The sequence below is a fragment of the Bacillus rossius genome, chromosome 1 (genome assembly GCF_032445375.1).
Source record: "Bacillus rossius redtenbacheri isolate Brsri chromosome 1, Brsri_v3, whole genome shotgun sequence".
In the NCBI taxonomy this organism is placed as follows: Eukaryota; Metazoa; Arthropoda; class Insecta; order Phasmatodea; family Bacillidae; genus Bacillus; species Bacillus rossius.
Genome location: NC_086330.1, coordinates 312085330 through 312107311, shown reverse-complemented (window position 1 = coordinate 312107311; position 21982 = coordinate 312085330). Strand labels below are relative to the sequence as shown.

Genomic DNA, 21982 nt, shown 5'->3' with positions numbered 1-21982 from the left:
TAGATTACTCATATTAATATTTAAAGAAATGATTGACATATTTTTTCCGTCTTTACGATTATAGCAGAATGACGTTATTATGAAATATAACTTTAAGTGGCACGGTTCTATTTTCATGAATAATGTAAAAAATGTTTTAAATATTTTGGTATTTATACTAAATGAAACTGAAAATCAGTCGTATGGAAGACTTTCATTAAATTGTCATGCATTTCGAGATATTTTCATAACATGTTTCAGTGTTGAACTTGTTCGTACTAAACAAATGCAGACTTGTTTTTTTTTTAATAAAGTAATATTAATATTGCACTTTTTTCATATGTAAATCACGGCTGTGGCTTACAAGTGGTGCAACAAATAGTGTACTGCAGCCGGAAAGTTTAACTTATCAAGTCTTCACACAAGTCTTGAGATAGTAAAGACTATTGTTCTATGGCATATAACGCGACTGTGCTCCAACAAGTAACGTAAAGCGTTGTTCCCCGTCTCAAGGAGGATCGACCCGTGTCACCAGCGTAGTCCGGACCAGCTGGCGAGAGGCTGGCGACAGTGACTAGGAGGTAACCGGAGTGGAGAGGGAAAAAACACCGCATCCCAAATTATGGCAATTCTATACTATTTGATCATGCAGCCAATTCAGAAAAGCCTTTAGTGAGATCGGATTGTTGGCTGAAGGGTTTCATGGCCGAAGTCGTTATTTCTTTGGTTTATGGTTTAAGCACAACTTCGAGTGAGTTTCCGATTTTTTTTTTTCCCCTCTCTTTGAAACTCTGCACTTGAGCGAAGGCGTTAGGCGGTTGAAAGACTTTTCTTTAAAGGAATGAAACCATAGTGTCATTGATAGAAGGGGTATGGGTAATTTTCCTGTCCTCTCCTTTCCGGCTTTATCATTGATTAAAAAAAACATATGGACCATTGCTCGGCCAAAAAAATTTTTTTAGAATTTTAAGATTTCATGGAATATAAAAACTAAAAATTATTATTACTCGCCCTTTAATTTATAGCGCTGTTACTTTTTAAGTTTAATATTAATAAGTTTTAGAGACTCGGAAAATTCGTGGGTTCACTGACCTGCAAACCGAACTTGATGCTGCTGTGCTTTGTCCAGTCTTAATCATTCGTTCATTGGCCGCTGTCCGCGAGAGAAAATAAATTAGTTCTGAAGGACTTGAATGTTATTCTGCCGTTCAGTTGCTTTTGGTTTTTTTTTTTTATTATTTGTTTGTACTACCTTGGGGAGTGTTAGAAACACTGTGGACCAATTTAAGACGGCGAAGATCATACAAGATTTGGGAGTTTAGCTTGTCTTCCTATTGAATTTTGGGGTCCCTCTGTAATGATACATAGAGTTAAAGAAAATTATCCTTCAGAACGTCAGATACATTCAACCAAAAAAAAAAAAAGGCTTGAAGATTTCGGATGAAAATATCTCCATTGACCTTATACTTTTTTTTATTGCTAGGGGATAAAGATTTCGCTTGTTCCCCATTTCCTGCCAACGATACCTGTCCACACTTACCACGCAAAGACATGCTGAAACACGGGCTGCTGAGATTTGAACGCGGGTTCGGCAGAGGCCCGGGAGCCAAGAGTCGTGAAGCGGCTTCTGGGTTGCGGACTGAGTGTGTGTGGACTGCGGACTGAGTGTGTGTGGACTGCGGACTGAGTGTGTGTGGACTGCGGACTGAGTGTGTGTGGACTGCGGACTGAGTGTGTGTGCACTGCGGACTGAGTGTGTGTGGACTGCGGACTGAGTGTGTGTGGACTGCGGACTGAGTGTGTGTGGACTGCGGACTGAGTGTGTGTGGACTGCGGACTGAGTGTGTGTGCACTGCGGACTGAGTGTGTGTGGACTGCGGACTGAGTGTGTGTGCACTGCGGACTGAGTGTGTGTGCACTGCGGACTGAGTGTGTGTGGACTGCGGACTGAGTGTGTGTGGACTGCGGACTGAGTGTGTGTGGACTGCGCTGGTCCCCAGATGGCCTCTGGGCCCTGGCTGCTGCTGCTGGTCTGTCTGCACGTGCATCCGTCCCGCTGCCAGGAGGACGCGCCCTGCGCCTTCAACACCATGTGCTCTTGCAAGATGGCAGCCGCCAACACCAGCCACGTCAGCTGTCTGGGCGTGCCCCTCTTGACGTTCCCCGGTCAGTCACCGCCTGTCTTACAATTATTCACCAAATAAAAAACTGCTTTTGTGGAAAACATGAAATAACCGTATGCGTTTTTTAAAAGTAAAATACAGTATGTCCATAAAAGAATGTCCCAGTTATATTTAACAGTATCAACTGTAAGCGTTGTAGAGTTTTGGTTCAAGGTCACAATTAAAAAGTAACTCAAAAAGTTTTAGATAAGCGCGTGCGCGAGTACTGCCGGGAATCAAACGATGACTGTAATGGATTATGCAACTTAACATTTGAAGTAATTTTTTTTATATTTTGAAATTTATTTTTGATTTTTTGTTAAAAATTAAAAAAAAAAGGTTATGGTATATGTTAAGGTCATTACCTCGGCGGCTTAGGTCGGCTAGCTTTTAGGAGACTACGGCAGTTTTAAGAATTTTCTTTTTTAAAAGGCAAAGTATATTTTGAGGCATTTTGAATTTTGACTTTATGAGGAATAAAACGGCCAATTTTCCCTCAAAATTAATAATCCTCTCTCGAAATATGGAAATTGTTATGAATTTTTAAAAATTTAATTCACTTTTGGGGAATTTTGAGGAAATTTTACACCAAAAATAGCCGCCGTGGCGTCACAATCCAATATGGCGGACATCGACACCAACACCACACTCCCAGTACCGGTCAAGATACGCTACTTATATATTCTGGGTGGCTTTGATATAAAAGGCGTCACTCTCATATTCCGAGGGTCATGGGATCGATTTAAACATCTTATTACCAAAATGTATCAATGTATCATAGAGTAAATAATCAAGTTATTCAGAGTACATGATTATTTTGAAGGTTCCGTGATCTAAATCCTCTGTGTGTCACCATGAATTTTTTTAACAAGTATTTACCACAATTTTTAATACGTTATTTCATTAAAATATGTTTAATTGAATGTTTTTAAAAATATTTCTTTTATCTAAATAACAAAAAAAAAATATTGATTCATGAATGTGTGATTGTGAATATTTTAAAATATGACAAAAAATCTTATTTATTTGGTATATTTAATTTTTTTTACGTTTACTAATATTAATTTTTCCTGAGAAAAATTTCGAAAATGAATTCTTAAGAAACATATTATTTTATAAAAATAAGCAATGAGTTAGAACTGTGAAATAATCTTTGAATGCATTTCCGATGCAATCCATGTATTTAAATTATTAAGTGAACCGCAATTTGCACCCTTGGTAAAGTGTATGTTTGGAATTAAATTTTGACTTACTTTAAAATGTCCAAATTTATTAACTGGGAAAACGCATACATTTAAAACTAAGTTTAAATCACTTAAGCGGAAGTAATTTTTAAAAGAACAAAACATTTGCACGTACAAAGGAAGGTGATCTAGTAAGTACCTTTTTTTCTTCGGGAAACAGGTTGTTAACTGCCCTTGAAGATGACTGCAACCAGGCGTACCTAAACGACGGGCACAAGAAAATATTTACAGCCCATGAGCAGTTTTTAACTCTGTCCACGAAAGCATAAAATCTATAAATATCACAATAAACGACAAATTAAATATCTTTAAAAATAAATTTCCAGAATATACGTATTTCAGCTTTGCGATAAGCATGATTGTTTTCTTGGTTGAATTGTGTAGGGAAAAAATCAGCAACCACATAGCCGAGAGTTCGTGAGTCACGTAATGCGCGCTAGCAACAGAGTCGCAGTCTTGCCAACAGTGTCCGGCATGCTTGTTTCAGAGCTTCCGGGCGGGGAAGTGGCGCTTGTGGACATAGTGGACTCCGGGCTGGAAGCTCTGGAGAGCGAAGCTCTTGGCGACGCCCGGATCGAGTCCCTGCGACTCATGAGTAACCGCTTGGAGTTCGTAGGAAACCGGGCTTTCAGGTCAGTGCTTCCTTCAATACCAACTCAAGTGTTGTATTTCCCTATTTCCCTACCTGCACACACCCTGTGATAGTAGGCAGAGTGAATGGCCTCATGCATATTAAACATTGATTTACTTCAGCTACTTCTAGTGTTTAACTGCCGCAAAAAGCGCTCAAAAATGTTAGAAGAATTCAAGATTGTTAAACTAACAATGTGAAATAAACTTAAAATTATAAATATTTATAGCATTTTCCAAGAGAAATTTATAATTATTACGCATCATTAAATAATTTCCAAGATGTTTTTACCCTAACAATTTGAATAGTAAAATGATTTCAGTAAATTGCATTAGTTACTGATGGAAATCAAAAACAGAATATGTTATGCCATGTATTCTTGAGGAACTTAACCCAAGGCCTTGCGAAGCAATCAAAATTATTCAACGCGAACAAAACAATTTCCTGCTCTCGTGAAAAAAATAAATTATTAAATTCATAACAAACAGCGACATTTCTTAAAATTTCTAAGTACGGTGTTGCATTCCAATACAAATAACTCGTGTGTTACAAGCACACAACAAAACTGGAGCGTTGTGACTACGTAGCTCCCAAGAGACGCTCCAAAGACAACTCGCCTGTGCTGGTGCGGCGCCTGAAACTGCCCGAGTATGCAATGCAACGAACACTGCGGATATGCGGGTAGTCGGCCTGCCCCAACCATTGAATAAACATGGATATAGGCGAGCGGGTAAACTGCACAGCAGAAAATGCATCTAAGTTTTTCATTGAACGATTATCACCCAATATAAATATTAAAAAAGTGTAATGGTGGATGGTATTTTGTGCCTCGTTTAGGTTACATAAAACAATGTCATTTTTTTATCTGGGTTTCAATACAGCAGTGTTCATATTGCATTACAAGTGCTTTTAAACATTTTTTGTGTCGAATTTCTTCTTTGCATAATCAAAAATGAACAAAAAGGGTTTCTGCTGTAAACAAACCCATATTTTCTTGTTTATTTCAGCTTTATTTTACAAATCTCTGCAAAAATCGTAAGGCAATTTTGCGTTAAAGACAATAATAGGTATATATGATGTATAATTATGTCACACTTAACTCGTGCTGCTATGAAAAAGTCTTAACAAATTTATTCCATCAGGTTTTTGTAAGGTTTTTTATTTAGTAACAACCGAAGAAATATTGGAGTATCTTTTGTTTAAATATATAGGTATATCGTTTTTAATGCAGAGAAATAATAAGTAATCAAACATTTTATTTTGCAATGTTTGCAGTGTAATACACACACATAGCCTTGTTTAAATTACTGATAGGCTGAATTTTTTAAAATTTAATTTTTGTATGTAATAGTTGCTGCTACGGTATTTAATAGAAAATTGTCAATAAGTTATAATGATCAATTTTAATGTAATATAAACACAAACTCTCATTAGAATTTTCTCTATCTTTCCAATTTACTGATTCTGCTATTTTCACAGCTTAAAAAAATGAAATTAAATTCTGTAAATAGGAAAGTTTCTTATTGAAGCTCATTAAAAGCCGTGTCTCAAAATATTAAATTTTAGCCTATAATGCCATATGTAGGGCAGAAAAAAAATCACTTATTTTTAGCATAGCTTAAAATGTATATCGTAGGTGCAAGGATGCCACGAATGAACTTAATAGAATAAATAAAGTGATTGAAAGGCTACTATAGTTGTTTCGTGACCTTAAAAATCAGAATCTATTTTTGCAAGTAAAACTGCAGTGTATTGTACACCTCCTGTGTGTGTACATGTACTGGTGTTGCCTACACGTTGTTCGCTGACTATGTAACTTTTATATAATAGTCCCACTTGGGTAACCAAATTATGAATGGGTATTAAATAGATATTTATATTCCCCTGTTGGGTAGGCAATACCTTTATATGTAGTGATAATAATAATAATAACTTTTATTTAAGCACTTAGAATGTTTACTATCCTCTCGACACAGTAGGATGACTATTGATAGACAGATAGAATAAATACATGTGAATGAAATCTTTTTAATATCAGTAAAATATGGCAGGTTAAAAGAATTAACTGAAATAGTGAAAATAGTGAAACTATTCTGGACAGTGTTCTTAAGTGAATAACATACACAACTGCAGATTTTAATCGTAGGAAAGCTTCATATATATATATATATATATATATATATATATACACACTTTGTGGTCAGCACTATTAACAGTATGCAGTGTACACTAGCAACAATAATCTTTAGGTACTCGGTTAAATAAATAATCTATTTTAAAACGCAGATTAGCATAACTGTACCGGACCCTCTTGGAATTAAAAACACAACAGTTCTGTTTCCAGAGTTTCCACTTCCACTGATATGAATTGCACACAAGTTGATAACTGTATGTGTCTCTAAAGTGGTATCAATATTTCTCAACCTACTCATTTCATTAACAATTATGTGGTAGTTACTTGTGATTGTTAGACTAGTGTAGACTCAGGGCGACACGAGTCTCTAAATCCCCGGACTACTGGGGAGGAAAGAAAATTAACTTGAAATTGATCTTCACGTAGGCAACGTGACGTCTTTTCAATAACATGTACTAAAACTGATAGATCAGTAGGAACCAGTATTTTAAACATAGTCAATACGTGACAATACGTTTAATGCTGTATATTTTCTCTCCAACGCTCTTGTATTTATATATAGGGCTTTACAGGAAATGCAGTCTGAAAGTTTTTCAACACTTACTGCGGACTTGCATATGTTGCACACGCCTGTGTTACAGCTCCTTGTGGAGTTGACCAAGTCCTATATACTCTCCTAGGCTTTAAATTATTTAAATCCAACAGTTTTGATGTGGATTGTTTAAGAGAGCTAAATACCCTCGATTATTTGTATTAAGATACTATTTCCACGTCTATGGTCAATGGTGTCTAGTTCCAGAAGAACGTTTTATTCAGAACGTTTAAGTTATGCCATGACTAGAGACCCGGAAAATTCGCGGGTTCAATGACTTCCAGGATAGACTTTAATATCCTCTAAACACTCGGGCAAATGCCAACTGTTCATTGGCTGCTGACTTGTGAGTCGTCTGGAATGGGTGGCCTGTGATTCGACACTTCTATGAGTGAGGGTCTCTAATTGGCCCTCAGTCCTCCAGCTTAACAGTGAACCAATGACTAGAGACCTGCAAAATTCGCGGATTCATTCGGTGATAGGCAAGAATCCTAAAACATATACCTCTTAGATAATTTTGCTATTGGCTTACTGTTCATCTGGACGAATCTCAACCAGTTATAAACCCCCAACCAAAGAAGGATCGAATCACAGACAAACCAGCTGAGACGACTTACAAGTCGGCAGCCAATGAACTTGCGTTATTTGCCCGAGTGTACATGGGTATGTGCAGTCTAACCTGAAGGCAATCGAAACCGCGAATTTTGCAGGTCTCTACCAATGACAGAAGCAGCACGAAGGTATAATTATTTGAATTTTAGCATAACACGTAATGAACCCGCGAATTTTCCGGGTCTCTAGCCATGACCTAAGAGAATTAATCTGATTGGTCGGCTGTGGCCCTAGCCAACAGACGCCAAATGTAAAAAATCATGAAAACAAACTGAAATGAATGCAAACATAACATAAACAAACATCAAGTTAGAATCAAAATATGCACTAAATAAAACATTTAAATAAATGTTTAGATTAAAAATAACATTTGTCATACCGCCTAGAGGGGTGCGGTATATTGTTGTCAAACGGCATCTCTAGCTTGCATATAATAGCATGGTCCATAGAGATTTACTCTCTAATAGTTCATAACCATCGAGGAGTAAAAGTTGACACATAATATTATTAAATGTTAATAAAAGGTTTTGCATGGACCACTGTGACTCATTTCGTCACAGCATCTATTGTGGTAAAATATAGTTTCAAATTTTACTCCTTGCGCATTCCCAGTGTGTGTGTATTTTTTTTTTTTTTTTAATTTTCATACACGAAGAAGCATTAAAAATAAAACCAGTCTTAACAGTGAAACATACATGTTTATTATAAATAAACTTCCATATAAAATAAAATAAAAATATCCCTAATTATATTTTAATGTGCTCATTAATTAGCAGAGTTTATTCTTTAGAGACAGGTATTGAAACACAAAACAGAAAAAAGGAACGCGAACATCTCAACAAGTACATTTTAGAAAATATTAATATATAACTATTTTTCATTCTTCTTTACTCGCGAAGTATTTGTTTTCAGAGATCACATATATTATATTCATTGAGCAGCTGTGCTACAATAATTACAGCCGCACTGGTTACACCGCATGTCCAACATTCACGCGTGCATCGCGAGCCGCGCCCGGGAAGGGCGGTGCTGACAGTCGCTGCTCCAGACATCGAGAGGCGGGTGTTTCCGCGGAGCCTGTGAACCCCACCGGTGCTGGTTAGGAAACCCGCGACTACAGTCACGTGACGCGTGCTCAGCTGCGGTGTCTCCTCTCCCCCCCCCCCCTCCGCGTTCTGTTAGTCTCCAGCAAACGACGAGTTGCCGCTGAAATTTATTGTATCCAGAAGACATCATCAGAAAAGAGATTAAATTTTATGAAAATAATTAAGGTCCTTTACTAATGTGAAAAAGATTATAATAGTTTAAAATATTTCATTATATTTTGAGGTTAAGTTCAGCAATATTTCACGTTGTGCGACTGACAACCTTTAAATTTCACGTAAAAATACCTGAAACAACTTGCTCATTTTCTCATTTTCGTTCGTAGCATCCTAAAAATTATATTATATGAGTCAAAGCAGCGGCCAAACAACATTAAGATGCGTATGCAGAAAAAAAATGTCTATCATAGAAACAGTTTTTATAACAGACAAAATTTATTGGTTTATGGTTAGTGAATGTAATGTGAACACCACGTTCTTTTGGGCTGGAGTCCGGCCTTTGGTTCGGCCTGTACTAGTCACGAGCCTTCTCGCAGGTCTGGACATTGCAGTTCTCCTGGCGGTGGGTTCAAGTACCACCCCGGGCAAGTTGTACCCAGGATAAGCTCTAGGCTGTTCACCCGCTAAGTCCTTTGGCAGAAGGAGTTTGGTTTGTTATCCTTAACATGTACACAAATAATCTCGTTACAATTGGATTCGTTTAACAATGGGCCTACTTTTATTTTCACCTGGGTAGTGGGTCCACCATCTTAGATTGTGACGCCAGAATAACCATCTCTGATTACCTTACCTTTGACCTTGATCTTCCAAATTGCGTAGAAATTTCCAAAAATACTAAAATTACCCAAAAATTACTTTACTTTCTTATTTTCAAAGCAAATATCCATATTGAAAAAATTATGGCTAATAAAAATTATTAAAAATTCAAAATGCTTTCATAAGTGGCTTAATTTTTCTTATAGCGGATAAGATCTCTTTAAAGTGGCCTTATATTCATATTGCTATCTACCTATGTTATCTTGACTACCAATTTGGTTTTAAAAATTAAATATAAGTTTATATAAAATATTTTTAAAAATATTTAAATTATAAAATTCACTTAGCTCTTCGAATCCAGGGTCCTAGGTTTTATTCCACCTAGGGCGATATAAAAAAAATATTTAAAAAAAAATTATAACTATTGAAAACTTAAAAATAAATATTTCAAAAAATTGTTTAATAAATGTACGTAATGTATTTAAGAGATCTTGGTTTGAACCCCCTGAGAGAAATTTAGAACAAAATATATGAAAACCAATAAAAAACTTAATTAAAAAATCTATATTGTTAACAAAGGTCTTGGAGTTTGGAGTCGAAGATGGCGACCTGTCATTCACCCTTCAGCCTGTCCCCGGAACATCTATAACTCCTGGGCTAGTGAGGACAAGGATTGGTTGGAACTGACCAGCGGAGAGATACAAGATCTGGCCACTAGATGGCACTTGTCCGCGCCTGAGCACAGCGCCGGAGAAAGGGACGGATCTAGGTGTCGCGGTGGGAGAGAAAGACACTGGGAGCTCAGGTCGTTCAAAACTGTAGTTGCAGAGCCAGGCAGGCTCACAGAGCTTCACTCAGGACGCAGCGCGTGAACAGGGCTTGGCTGGCGGGCAAGATGCGGGCCCGGACTGCTAGCAGGCGGAGGTCGAGAGAAAAGTTTGGCCGTGAAGCCTTCCTTCTAAATACCAAAATTAAAAATTTTTAATAAAAATACTACCAACTTTGTAAAAAAAATACAGCTGTAATAAAGGTCCAGGGAGACTGGTAACAATATAATTAGCTATACTTGCATTAACCACTTACAATGTATGCTTGCAGCTCGTCAGTGTCTGTGTTGAAGTCGCTGGATCTTAGCTACAACCAACTGAGCGAAGTCCCCTTCGAATCCTTGCAACACCTCCAGGCCCTCGATTGGCTGAGCCTTCACAGGTATTTATCGAAAAGCAGCGCCCCTGGTGCAACCTGTACGATGGTTCGCACTCAAGTTTTAAATGTTATTGATAGTACACATATGTATGAAAGTTACTATGAACCTGCTCCATCGTTATATTCGCACATATTGTTCTGAAAATATAAAAACTCGGCCGGAAATTGCCGTAGTTGCGTGGAATGACTTAGGCTGTTGTTCCACGCTCTCTGTCCCAAGCGGCAGGATACAGCCGGCGGAGAGAGCTAACTTCAGCTCAGTGTTTTATGTGCATGTTTATAAATATTGTTTTAATCGTAATATTATTTTATTATGAAATAGAAGCGTGACCAAGATGTAATAGAATTTACGTGAATGTAGCATATAATATTTGATATGCTACGAGCCTTGTAATCATAGCCTTTATTAATCTTTTTAATTTATATTTTTTTAATATTTTGTTATGAATGTATACATATTAATTTTTTTAGGAAACCTGTCTCACGGTCTGTTATTTCTGCCTTTGAAAATAAGTTTTTTTAATGAGTTTAGAGTTTGTAAAAAAGATAAACAAATCAGTCTTTAAAATAAAGTGCAAAATAAGCCATTAGTCTTTTGTGGACCGCTGCTTCAAAAAAAAACATACCTTACCTTATTTAAATAAATTTTTAACGTAATTTTAAATGGTATATTTTTTATGAATTTTGCCTACACCTTGATATGATGGGTTTTAAGTCAGAATTTCTGCACTATTTAAATAATTTTTGGTATCAGCAATGTTGTGCAAAATAGACGCAAACCCGGGCCGGGTGTGGGAGTTATCTCTTTTTACTCTGGAGCGGAGAAAAGGGGACACTTGAAATTTAGTATTGCATCCTTATTTTTTAATTATTAAAACAATATCTTACTCATAAATAATGTTCAGCAGTACAATATCGCTTGCAGCAAAATATTTTGATATTAGGAATGTAATAACTATTTCGCCTGTAATTATTGTTATTTGGGTTATATTAAATAGTTTTTAGAACAAAAAGAATACGATAAAATATAGAATTATTACTAATCTATATTTCTTTAATGTATTCTATAATTTCAAATTACTACAAAACTATTTTTAAGGAAAGTTTTAGAAACTAGCATTAACTATGAAAAAATATAATCATATAATTTTTAAAATTTTTGCAGACAGTTTTGCTGCTGTCATTATTTTTTTTCTCCTTCTTCCAGCACAACATAATGCATTACAATTAACATTCTAACCAGATGACTTGTTTCTCTCTGGAACAGCCTCAAAGCGCGTGCCTCGCCATTTATTAACAATTTTTGTCTCGATGCTTTATACGCCTGTCATTAAATGAATAATTATTTAACTAAGTATTCAATTAGTTGCGCATAGTATAAAGCCTTATATAAATATTATTTTTTTGACGCGAGCCATTTTATGGACGGTCTATACTGTACCGCAGCCTTACTAAGTGATAAATACCAGCATAAGGACACATGTTCCCCGCACATCCCCGCACGGCTGCTCCTGAGAGTCACGGCTGAAGTCACCGCCGCGTCGCGCTGAAGGGAACACGAACTAGGTGGGATCGGCGGATCTAACCAGCCCTTTCGACCTGCTTTTTTTTCCCGAGTAATCAAGTTGGGAGTCACGCAGCTATTACTTACCACTCCTGCCGCCTGCCTCGTGCTGCTCAGCCCGAGCACGTGCCTGGTAGCGGGGCAGCTCGGGGCTTCGAGGAGGAAAACAAACCAAAGGAGCTGCCCCGTGCGTAAGTGGTTGGGGGGGGGGGGGGGCTGGCTCCCCTGGCGCTGGAAGGGGACAGGGGGCGGTGCGTCCCGTTGTTCGTGCTGCCCCACCGGCCGGCCACAGCTGCCAGATCGCACGACACACCTCTCTACCTATCCCCACTGGAAGAAGCTAACATTGTCTTTTAAAAATAACGTTCACTTTAAATATTTAAATAAAGTTTTTTTTTTATCAGAAAATTTGTAATTTATTTAAACTGTTCATACATATTTCTTCAAATCTAATAAAAATCCACATAGCTGACATACATAATTTATGTAGGCCTTACTATTACACAATCTAAATGAAATACAGATGTTTCAAAATGATTCATCCAATTTCACGAGCATATAACATTGACGTGAATAAATATGTATAAACTTTGGGTGAAAATGTGCCACCTTTTGGTTATATTTCATGGCACAAGACATTTTGTATATAATTTTAATAAGTTAATAGTTTATGATATGTTATGTTGAAGCTATATTTTTAGGGAATTTTAATATTTCGCCGGACCTTGCATTTAAACTTATCTGGGCCTCAGTCCTACGAAAGTTTAGGCCCTTTGTCTCAGTTGTCCACATCTAGTGCCACCTTCTGTGCCTGCTCCGTAGCTACCTCTATCCCCCTTGTCCCCTCCCCTTACCTTTCTTCCCCCCCTCCTACGAGCGACATTAATTACGTGCGGTACTTGGCCCTATCTGTAGCAGTTGTGTTGGGACTACCGCTTTAGACTCTTCTAACTTCTGGGTGTCTTCTTGTCGATCTGTGTCGGAACCTTAGCTACGGCATGTAATCACGTAAATTGAGGAATCTTATCCCCAGTGTTCTCCTCTACAGCTCTGATGATGGAGTGTTTCAGTTTTCATCGTGTGTCTGGGGCATTCTGGATGTTTATATACATCGCATTCTCACGCACTTTAAGAAGGAGGTATGAAAATACCAGTGTAAAAGCGCATGCCACTTGCATATAGTTACGTTTTTAAAACAATAGGCAATAGGTGTTTGCACACGCAATTAATTAAAAACACTCACCCGTCGTCAGTCGCTCGTTTGACTGACGTGAGTGGGCTAGGGGTGCGTTCCGCTAGCGGGGTTCAGTACTGGCGGGGGGAGGCTGGGCTTTATGGCCTTCGGCGGGACGACGACAACCATGGCCTGTGAGTTTTTTTCTGAGTGCTCCCATTTCCACCACCTGTTCATTCCGTCCATTCTCCATTCTGTTATCACCTCTCATCGTTTCCAGCAACGAGACGTTAAGTACATTTGTTAATTTATTAAAACAGAATGTTATTAATAATGATTTGTGTTTGAGGCTTTTTTGATGTTAATAATAGGAATATTATTTTTTAAAATTGTACCTCATAAAATTGTAGGGTTTATCTTTTTTATACAGAACAAGGAAATATATTTTCTGCTAAGTGTTTAAGGTCTTGAAATGTTTGTTGTAGTAACCAAATCGCAACTCTTCAAGGACAGGCGGAAAGCAGCTGGGGTCGTCTCAAGGACACACTCACGAATGTCTACTTGGGAGACAATGACTTGACGGAGCTGCCACGCTCCACCCAGCCTCATGAGAACATTGAAGCCCCGAGCAGAAGGGATGGCAGTCTCAGTGATTCTTTGCTTGGTTTAAGATCAGTTACATTGTTGAACGTGGACAGCAACAAACTGTCTAGCCTGGATCCTGGGACATTGCCAGTTTCACTCGAGACTCTAAGTGCCTCGCAGAACCTGATTGTGGAGTTTCCTGCCCAGTCTTTGGATGAACTTCATCGTCTTTCTTGGCTCAACCTAAGAAGTAACTGCATTAGAGAGTTGAAAAACTACAGCTTCAAGCACCTAAAGTTCTTTGAGAAATTAGACCTTGGTGACAACGCTTTGAATACTTTGCCTTCAAGTGTGTTTAATATTACAGCAAAGGTTCGAGATCTAAGCCTGGACCTAAATTACCTTGAATTTATACCAGCCCAAGCCTTCAATGGAATGGATTCCGTTCGGTTGAATCTAGCAAAAAATAGACTCAGTTCAATCCATGAAAGATCTTTTGAGGGCTTGGAACTCAGTTTGGAATACATCACCTTAGAGGACAATGAACTTCAAGAGATACCTACAGCTTTGGGACGACTAAAGCGTCTCAAATACTTTTACATTGCGTCCAATAATATAAGTGATATTCAAAGTGATGTGTTTGTTAGTTTTTGTACAACTCTTAAAGCTTTGTCTCTTTCTAGTAACTATATCAGTACTGTACCTCAGAAATCTCTAGAAAAGTGTAAGAAGTTGTCGCACTTAAATTTAGCATACAATCAAATATATGACATCGAAACCAAAGATTTTTATGGCTTCGGCACTTCTCTTGAGACCCTTCTGTTGTGTGGTAACATAATTAGTGCCTTAGGTCCCCACATTTTCCTCGAGACGCCTGTGCTTCGAGAGCTAAGTCTTTCGTTCAACTTCTTAAGTGAGCTCGACCCGGAATCACTGTCCGATCTAGCAAATACACTTGAAAGTCTAGAAATCAGCTTCGGTTTATTCAGTGAAGACTTCCCAGAGAGTTTTCTCAGACCCTTAAAATCTCTTGTATGGTTGGCCCTTGACAACAATAAATTTAGGACAATTTCCCCAACTGCGTTGATAAGCTTCCAAAAACTTGAATATTTAAACCTTGAATCAAATAGACTAGTAGAACTTCCACCCGACATGTTTAGAACATCCACTTTCGTAAAGCTACGAGACATTCGGCTTTCTTATAATCTATTAAGTGTTATTGAATCAAGGACGTTTTCATCTTTGCCAAACTTGCAAACACTGGTTTTGACAGGCAACAGAATTAAAACTATCAAATCAAGTGGATTCCATAATGTGACCAGGCTCAGTACGATAATACTGTCTGATAACCAGCTTGTGTCAATAGAAGATAAAGCTTTTTACGATCTCCCTAATTTAGGAAGGCTCGATATGCAGAACAATAAACTAGAATACTTCACGTTAAATATTTTCGAGCGAGTTGCTACTGAGTTAGTGCCGTTTAGAATTAACGTTTCTAGAAATATGATTACTTACCTTTACAGTACAAGAAATTTTTCAATGCTGAGTGTCACTGTATTCGATGTTACACATAATAAAGTGTTCGACATACCAGATGACTATTTCTACAAGTTTAACAAAACATTACGGCAGCTTTACATGGGGCATAATAACATTCGTCAGCTGCGATCGGAAACATTCGGCTCGTTGACCTCCGTGGAGTGTTTGACGCTGGAGCACAACCACATATCGAGCATCCACAAGAGCACATTCCACGCCCTCGCATCTCTCCAGGTGCTGGACCTCTCCCACAACCACGTGAGGCAGCTGCAGGCGCGGCAGCTGGCAGGCCTCGGCAGGCTGCGCGTGGTGCGACTGTCGCACAACCAGCTGCGCGCCCTGCCGCGGGACGTGTTCGCGGGCTCGCCGCTGGAGCGCCTCGATCTGTCGGGCAACAAGTTCGCGGCGCTGCCGGCAGGCGCGCTGGGCGCGGCGGGCCGGACCTTGCGCCAGCTGCGCATGGCGGACAACGCCGTGGAGCGCGTGGACGGCACCGCGCTGTTCGACACACCGCGCCTGCTGGAACTCGACCTGGCGCGCAACGGGCTGGCCAGCCTGCCCGACAACCTGCTCGCCGGGGTGGCGGGCCTGCAGCGCCTCGACCTGAGCGGCAACCGCCTGCGCGCCAACTTCAGGGAGCTGTTCCACTTCGCGCAGCGGCTGCGACACCTGCGCGCGGCCGGCATGGGGCTGGCCGCCATGTTGCCACTGCCTCTGCCCGCGCTGCTCAGCCTCGACGTGTCGGACAACCTGATCGCGGAGGTGTCGCCGGCCGCGGTGGGCCGCCTTGCCTCCCTCAGGACACTGAGCCTCAGGAACAACCGGCTGACGAGTGTGCCCGCGCACGCCTGGGTGCACACGCCTCTTCTCAAGTCGCTCGACATCTCTGGAAATCCTCTCAAGGTAATAAGCATCAAAACAAACAAAAAAAGTACAATATACTTTTTAGTTCTCTGTGAAAATATAGTGCTACTAATAATGTATGTATGTGTTTCTGTAATAAATAATCTGGTTTCACAGATTGATACATTCCAGAGTTATATTGAAAATTAAACATCAGTTATAGATACAACATTAGGGGTACTGCATGCTTGCACATAGTATATTGTTGACACATGCAAAAACCTCCTTTGTGTACTTGATATATTATTGAAGAAATTTATTTTACTGACAATACATTGAACTGTTTGATGTACACAGTCCATGTGGTGTCCACAAGAAATTAATTTCAGTTAGTTTGGAAATAAAGCAATGAGATCGTCACTTTCGATATTTTGGTACCGCCTGGGCCAGAAATCTCATTTTATATCTACAAATGCTGTCGCGCCCATGTGGCTAGAGGACTATAATGCCATCCACTTACTAATACATGCATTTTTGTTTGTAGTACTCAAATTTTATAAATTTTTCATATCGAGGTTTTTCATATATGTGGTGCATTTGAACATAAAAGACTACAACTTGGATTCAGGCCTTAGCTAGTAGGCACTGCTAACATGATGATAAAATTACACAAAATTTGAACAAACCCTAGAGATAACTCTTGTGGCAAGAGCACACACAAGCTCTCCTTAAAACATGTTGGGTGCCAGGATCTTATGAGAACAGCAAATTGCAGCTACTGGTTTCCAAGGGCGGATAGGCTCTGCTTGCCAAAGACTTTAGGGTGTTGCTAAGTAGGTTTTGCTGGACCAAAGATACTGACTTGCTGTGCTATATGCATGTTTTTGGATGCCAGAGCCTGATGAACACAACAAGGAGGATTTTTAAGGTTACCAGAGCTTAATGGTAAAATCTAGGAGCAAGTTGCTCGTCGTCCGAATCTGATCGGGCCTGATGAGGATGCTGAAAAATTTTTGCTGGTTGCCAAAGCCTAATGGGCACTGCTAAGTGCATTTTGCCAAAGCCTAATGGGCACTGCTAAGTGCATTTTGCCAGAGCCTGATAGGCATTGCTAGGAGCATATTTCTGGTTACCAAGACCTAATGAGGACTGCTAGAAGCGTTTTGCCAGTTGTCAGAGCCTGCTAGGAGCATATATCTGGTTTCTAGGATCTGATTAGGAGTGCTAAGATCATGTTGCCGGTTTCCAGAGCCTTAGAGGCACTGCTAAGTGTATATTTTGGTTGCCAGGACCTGGTGATGAATGCTAGAAACATGTTGCCAGTTGTCAGAGCCTGATAGGTACTGCTAGGAGGATATTTATGATTGCCAGGATCTGATGAGGACTGCTAGAAGCATGTTGCCGGTTGCCAGAGCATGATGGGCACTGCTAGGAGCATGTTGCCGGTAGACGGTCTGATGGGTACTGCTAGGAGCATGTTGCCGGTAGACGGTCTGATGGACACTGCTAGGAGCATGTTGCCGGTAGACGGTTTGGTGGGCACTGCTAGGAGCATGTTGCCGGTAGACAGTCTGATGGGCACTGCTAGGAGCATGTTGCCGGTAGACGGTCTGATGGGCACTGCTAGGAGCATGTTGCCGGTAGACGGTCTGGTGGGCACTTCTAGGAGCATGTTGCCTGTAGACGGTCTGATGGGCACTGCTAGGAGCATGTTGCCCGTAGACGGTCTGATGGGCACTGCTAGAAGCATGTTGCTGGTTCCCAGAGCCTGACGAAGGACAGCTTCTCCGGGCTGTCACGACTGCAGCACCTGGACATCCAGCGCCTGGCCACCCTGCAGAGGCTGGACGCCGGAACTCTGGCGGGGCTGCCGCGGCTGTGGTCGGTGCGGCTGGAGGCGCGCCCGGGGCTGGGCGCGGCGCAGGCGCTGGCCCGCGCGCCCTCGCTGGGCAGTGTCGCCGTGGAGGTGTCGGGCCGCGAGCTGGGCGACCAGCTGCAGGGCGCCTTCCACCGCCGCCTGTGCCGCCTGCACGTGACCGGCCCGGACCTGGCCGCCGTGCGCCCGGGGGCGCTGCGAGACCTGGGCGACCGGCACGAGCTGGAGCTGCGCTTCAGGGGCACTCGGGTACGCTCATCAACACTCTCAGTTTATATTATTACTCTTTGGCCTGTTTATTGCACAATCACCGCAATGAATAACCCGCTTGGTTAAAAATTAGTCTGTTGTCAACCATCACCAGCTTATCACAAGCACATCTGGCTTCACCGTGGAGATATCTGGGGATTTCGTTTCACGTTTAAAACCAGCTTTTTTTTTACATTGAAAATATTTCATTGGTTGTAAAAATATTTTTGAACTGTCCGTGTGTTTATAAGCTAGAGTTGATATCACCATTTTTTGTTGTGTTAATTTTTATAGAATTTTTTTTACCTGCTTTTTTTAACAAGATTAATTTTTAAAATATTGTTACGATTTACCGCGGGTTCGTAATGGATAGCCCAATTAAAGATTTTATTACACTACACAGTTTTATTTATTGCCACTACTTATGTCACTTACAAAAAATCTTCTAAAATGACAAATAATTAATTACACTTAAAGAAAGGTCTATTCCTCAGTCACTCGTTCCACACACCTCGCTGGGCCACACCTCTGGCGCAACTCTCGCTGCAGCACCCCTCGTGGGTCTCCGCCGCGGGACTCCGTCGCCACACTCCGCCACTGCCGACGCACTTCCCCTTCGCCGAGGATCCGCTCGACTCCTCGCTCGCAACTTCACTCGGGACTCCGCCGCGCCCGCGACTCTATCGCCCGGAAACTCCACCGCGGGAGAACTCCCGACTCCATAGAACTCTCTCACTCCCTTACCTGGAACCTTCGTCCAGGGACTTCGCCACTCTGCCGCACCCGCGGCACTATCGCCCAGGAAACTCCGCCGCGGGAGAACTCCCGACTGAACACTCCGAACTGACTCAGACTGACTCGAAGGTCGGCCCCACCTCCTTATATAGCCCTTGGGTTCCCGTCCAGAACAATCGGGCATGTCTCCGATATATCGCGCGACCTTCGCCGTCTAAATGCCCAGAAACGCGTCGTGAGTCCTGTCGAAGGACGCGGCGGCTGCTCAAAGAACGCCGATAAACGCAACAAGCATCGGGTTCCCACAAAACGCGTCCATAAACATATCTGAGTCCTTTTATGCCGCAATGCGGCCTCTTTTAAGTAACTCGATCTGAGGCAGGTGCGCGCTGCGAAGGTCAGGATGTCGCGAGATAGTATGACACGAGATACCAGGGAGAGGATGCGGGTGGAAGGGGGCGCAGACAGGCCGAACGAGCGCGGCGACGCCAAGCACTGCAGCCAAGCGCGATCGTAACAATATGTTTTATAGTGTTTTGGTGGTATTTAATATTTTCCAATGTGTTATTTCCTTTAAAATGCTTCTAATGTATCAATATTGTGTTTGAAAGTGGCTAATGATTTTATGTCGAGAAAACATGCATTACATGAACATCACAACATGTCACCACTCGGCTTGGCTAACCTCGCTTTAATCCATGCATGGTTTTCTTCATTCCAAACACTTTGTATCCTGCCACAGTCAACATTAAAACTAGTGACTTGAGGTTGTTGGTAGACAAGTGGCACGATCACTCTTCCTCCAGTCAAGGCAATCCAGTTTGAACCCTTCTCCCAATTGGAGCTCGGCCCGACAATGGCTCCCTCTACTGTTCGTCTCTTACCACACACCTCGGTCCCAACACACTGTCTCGCACTACTCACTCGTCCACCGCTTCGTGACACCGTCCCCAATGTTCCAATCTTCGCACACGAAGTCCTGTCTCTCGTCGTCCGCTATCGCTCGCCAAGGGATATCACGCGCTCTTCACTTCACTATTGTATTTCTCCGAGGTTTCCAGTCTCTGCCTTTCTGCGATACGGACCTGACTTATATACCAGTGAAGTCCCGCCCTGGAAATGAATCGTGGCCTTGCGAAGTGTCGCATCATCAAGGTTCCCTGACTTAGCACTCGAAGCTGCGAGAACAATGGCGTCCTAGTTACGCCAATTCACGCGGCAGTGCTCTCGGGACCCACAGAACCCTCCGGGCGAGACGGACAGGCGCCCTGGGCTCCGCGGGAAAGGGTTGTGGTTTTCAGAAAGTGGCCCGATATTGTAGATGTTTATATTACTGGTGGAAGAAAGGGAAGGGACGGGCATTACCTGGGTCGCAGCGGGGTTTCCCCAGAGACAAGCGCAGCCAGCACGCCGCTCCAGCCATCTCTGGCCGCCTCGTAACTGTATTTAATGTCAAGATAGAGTTTTAGTTTTTTCTGAGAGTGCGGATAATTACTTCTAAATGTTAAATCAGACTTTTTGACAGTTACTAAGATATTTTATTTCCATTTCCTGGTGTGTTTTGTATACAGAGTGATTCAGCACATTTTAGCATACAGTAGATTTCTAAGATATATATTTTTTAATTTTTAGTTTAAATTGTATTTAGGATTGTTCTATCACTTATGAATGGCAAACAACTTTAATAATTATTACATATTATCAATAATAATTAATGTTGCGTGAAAAGCTATTTATTTGTGTAGAATTTTCGAACATTTAAGTAGTTAGACATAGATTTTAGAACTTTTAAAAACATTTGTATAAATTTTAATTTAGAGTTTTAAAATGGTCGGTGTCTAAAATGAAATACATCAGCTTTAGTGGGTTAGTGACTGGTCAACAGCAATGTCAGTAGGGAGGACAAACCCACCAACACAATTCAGGAAATTAAGGAAGGAGTATATCGTAGCCTCTCGTAGAAAACCATCCTAGCATTTGTCTGCAGTGAACCCGGGAAGTCTCGGGAAACTGACTCATAACGGCGCCCCGGGACTCGATGATGAGTTCTCTGGAGTGCGAGTCCCATGCCCCATGACTGCGTCGCCTTTCTTCACAAGTACCTACATTGCAGTGCTTACTTCGATCCTTGCTCGATCCAAAAACGTTATTTTAGGTCAAAAAATTTAATTACAATAAATATGGTAAAAAGTCCTAAAATATGTTTTAATTCTTCTACTACCGGTCTCCAGTAACCCGATGATGACATATTGACCACCACCTTGAAAACTCGTAATAATTAACTTAGATATTCAGAACAAATTCCATTAATCTTCAAAACATTAATCATTAAAATGATTGACTCGATCGATTGCCGTCCTTGGTTCGATTCATAGTCAGTGATAAGAGTAATTAAATTTAAAATAAATTTTAAATTATATTTCCCATTACATTTTGTAGAGTTTATTAATCATTCTCTCTACGAAAAAGACTCTAAACAAGACACCTAATCGACGAAATAAATACATTTTTGCTAAACCTACCATGGAAGTCTAATTTTTCGATTTTGAAATACCTTCCAACCAGGTCTTGTACAATGTTAGGCGTATAGACCAAGCGTCTCCAAACCAAGATGTATTTTTCGATGATACTCGAAAAATATTTTTAACAGGCCATCTCCAATGTCAGGCGTTTATACCAGACATCTCCACGACCAAGCATGTCCCGAGCACAAATTTAACTATCCACAACCAATGAAAAGGAAGGACATTTGGAAGCACAATCAACTAAAAGGAAGCACAATCAGAAGCACATTCAACAAAGAGGAAGCACAACCAACGAAAATTAAGCACAATTGGAAGCACAATTAACGGAAAGAAAGCACATTTGGAAGCACAATAAAAAATAGGAAGCTGTATTACGAGAACTCGATCTTAGTTAGAAATCAGATTACAAGAAATAAAACAATACATTTTTGCTATTTAAAAAATTGATTTTTTTTTTATTATACACATGCAAG

The 21982-nt window shown here is 40.7% G+C and overlaps 1 protein-coding gene across 1 annotated transcript in view; it reads left to right on the top strand.

Moving 5' to 3' along the window:
* The window catches only part of LOC134527941 (chaoptin-like), a 58305-nt gene that overhangs the window by 9872 nt on the left and 26451 nt on the right, over window positions 1–21982 (top strand). The window contains exons 2-9 of the mRNA XM_063360991.1: window positions 1980–2145; window positions 3873–4017; window positions 10312–10422; window positions 13643–13806; window positions 14203–14380; window positions 14834–16184; window positions 17537–17776; window positions 17890–18249. Of these exons, the coding sequence (XP_063217061.1) occupies window positions 1980–2145; window positions 3873–4017; window positions 10312–10422; window positions 13643–13806; window positions 14203–14380; window positions 14834–16184; window positions 17537–17776; window positions 17890–18249 (2715 nt within the window). The remainder of the gene's footprint in view (window positions 1–1979; window positions 2146–3872; window positions 4018–10311; window positions 10423–13642; window positions 13807–14202; window positions 14381–14833; window positions 16185–17536; window positions 17777–17889; window positions 18250–21982) is intronic.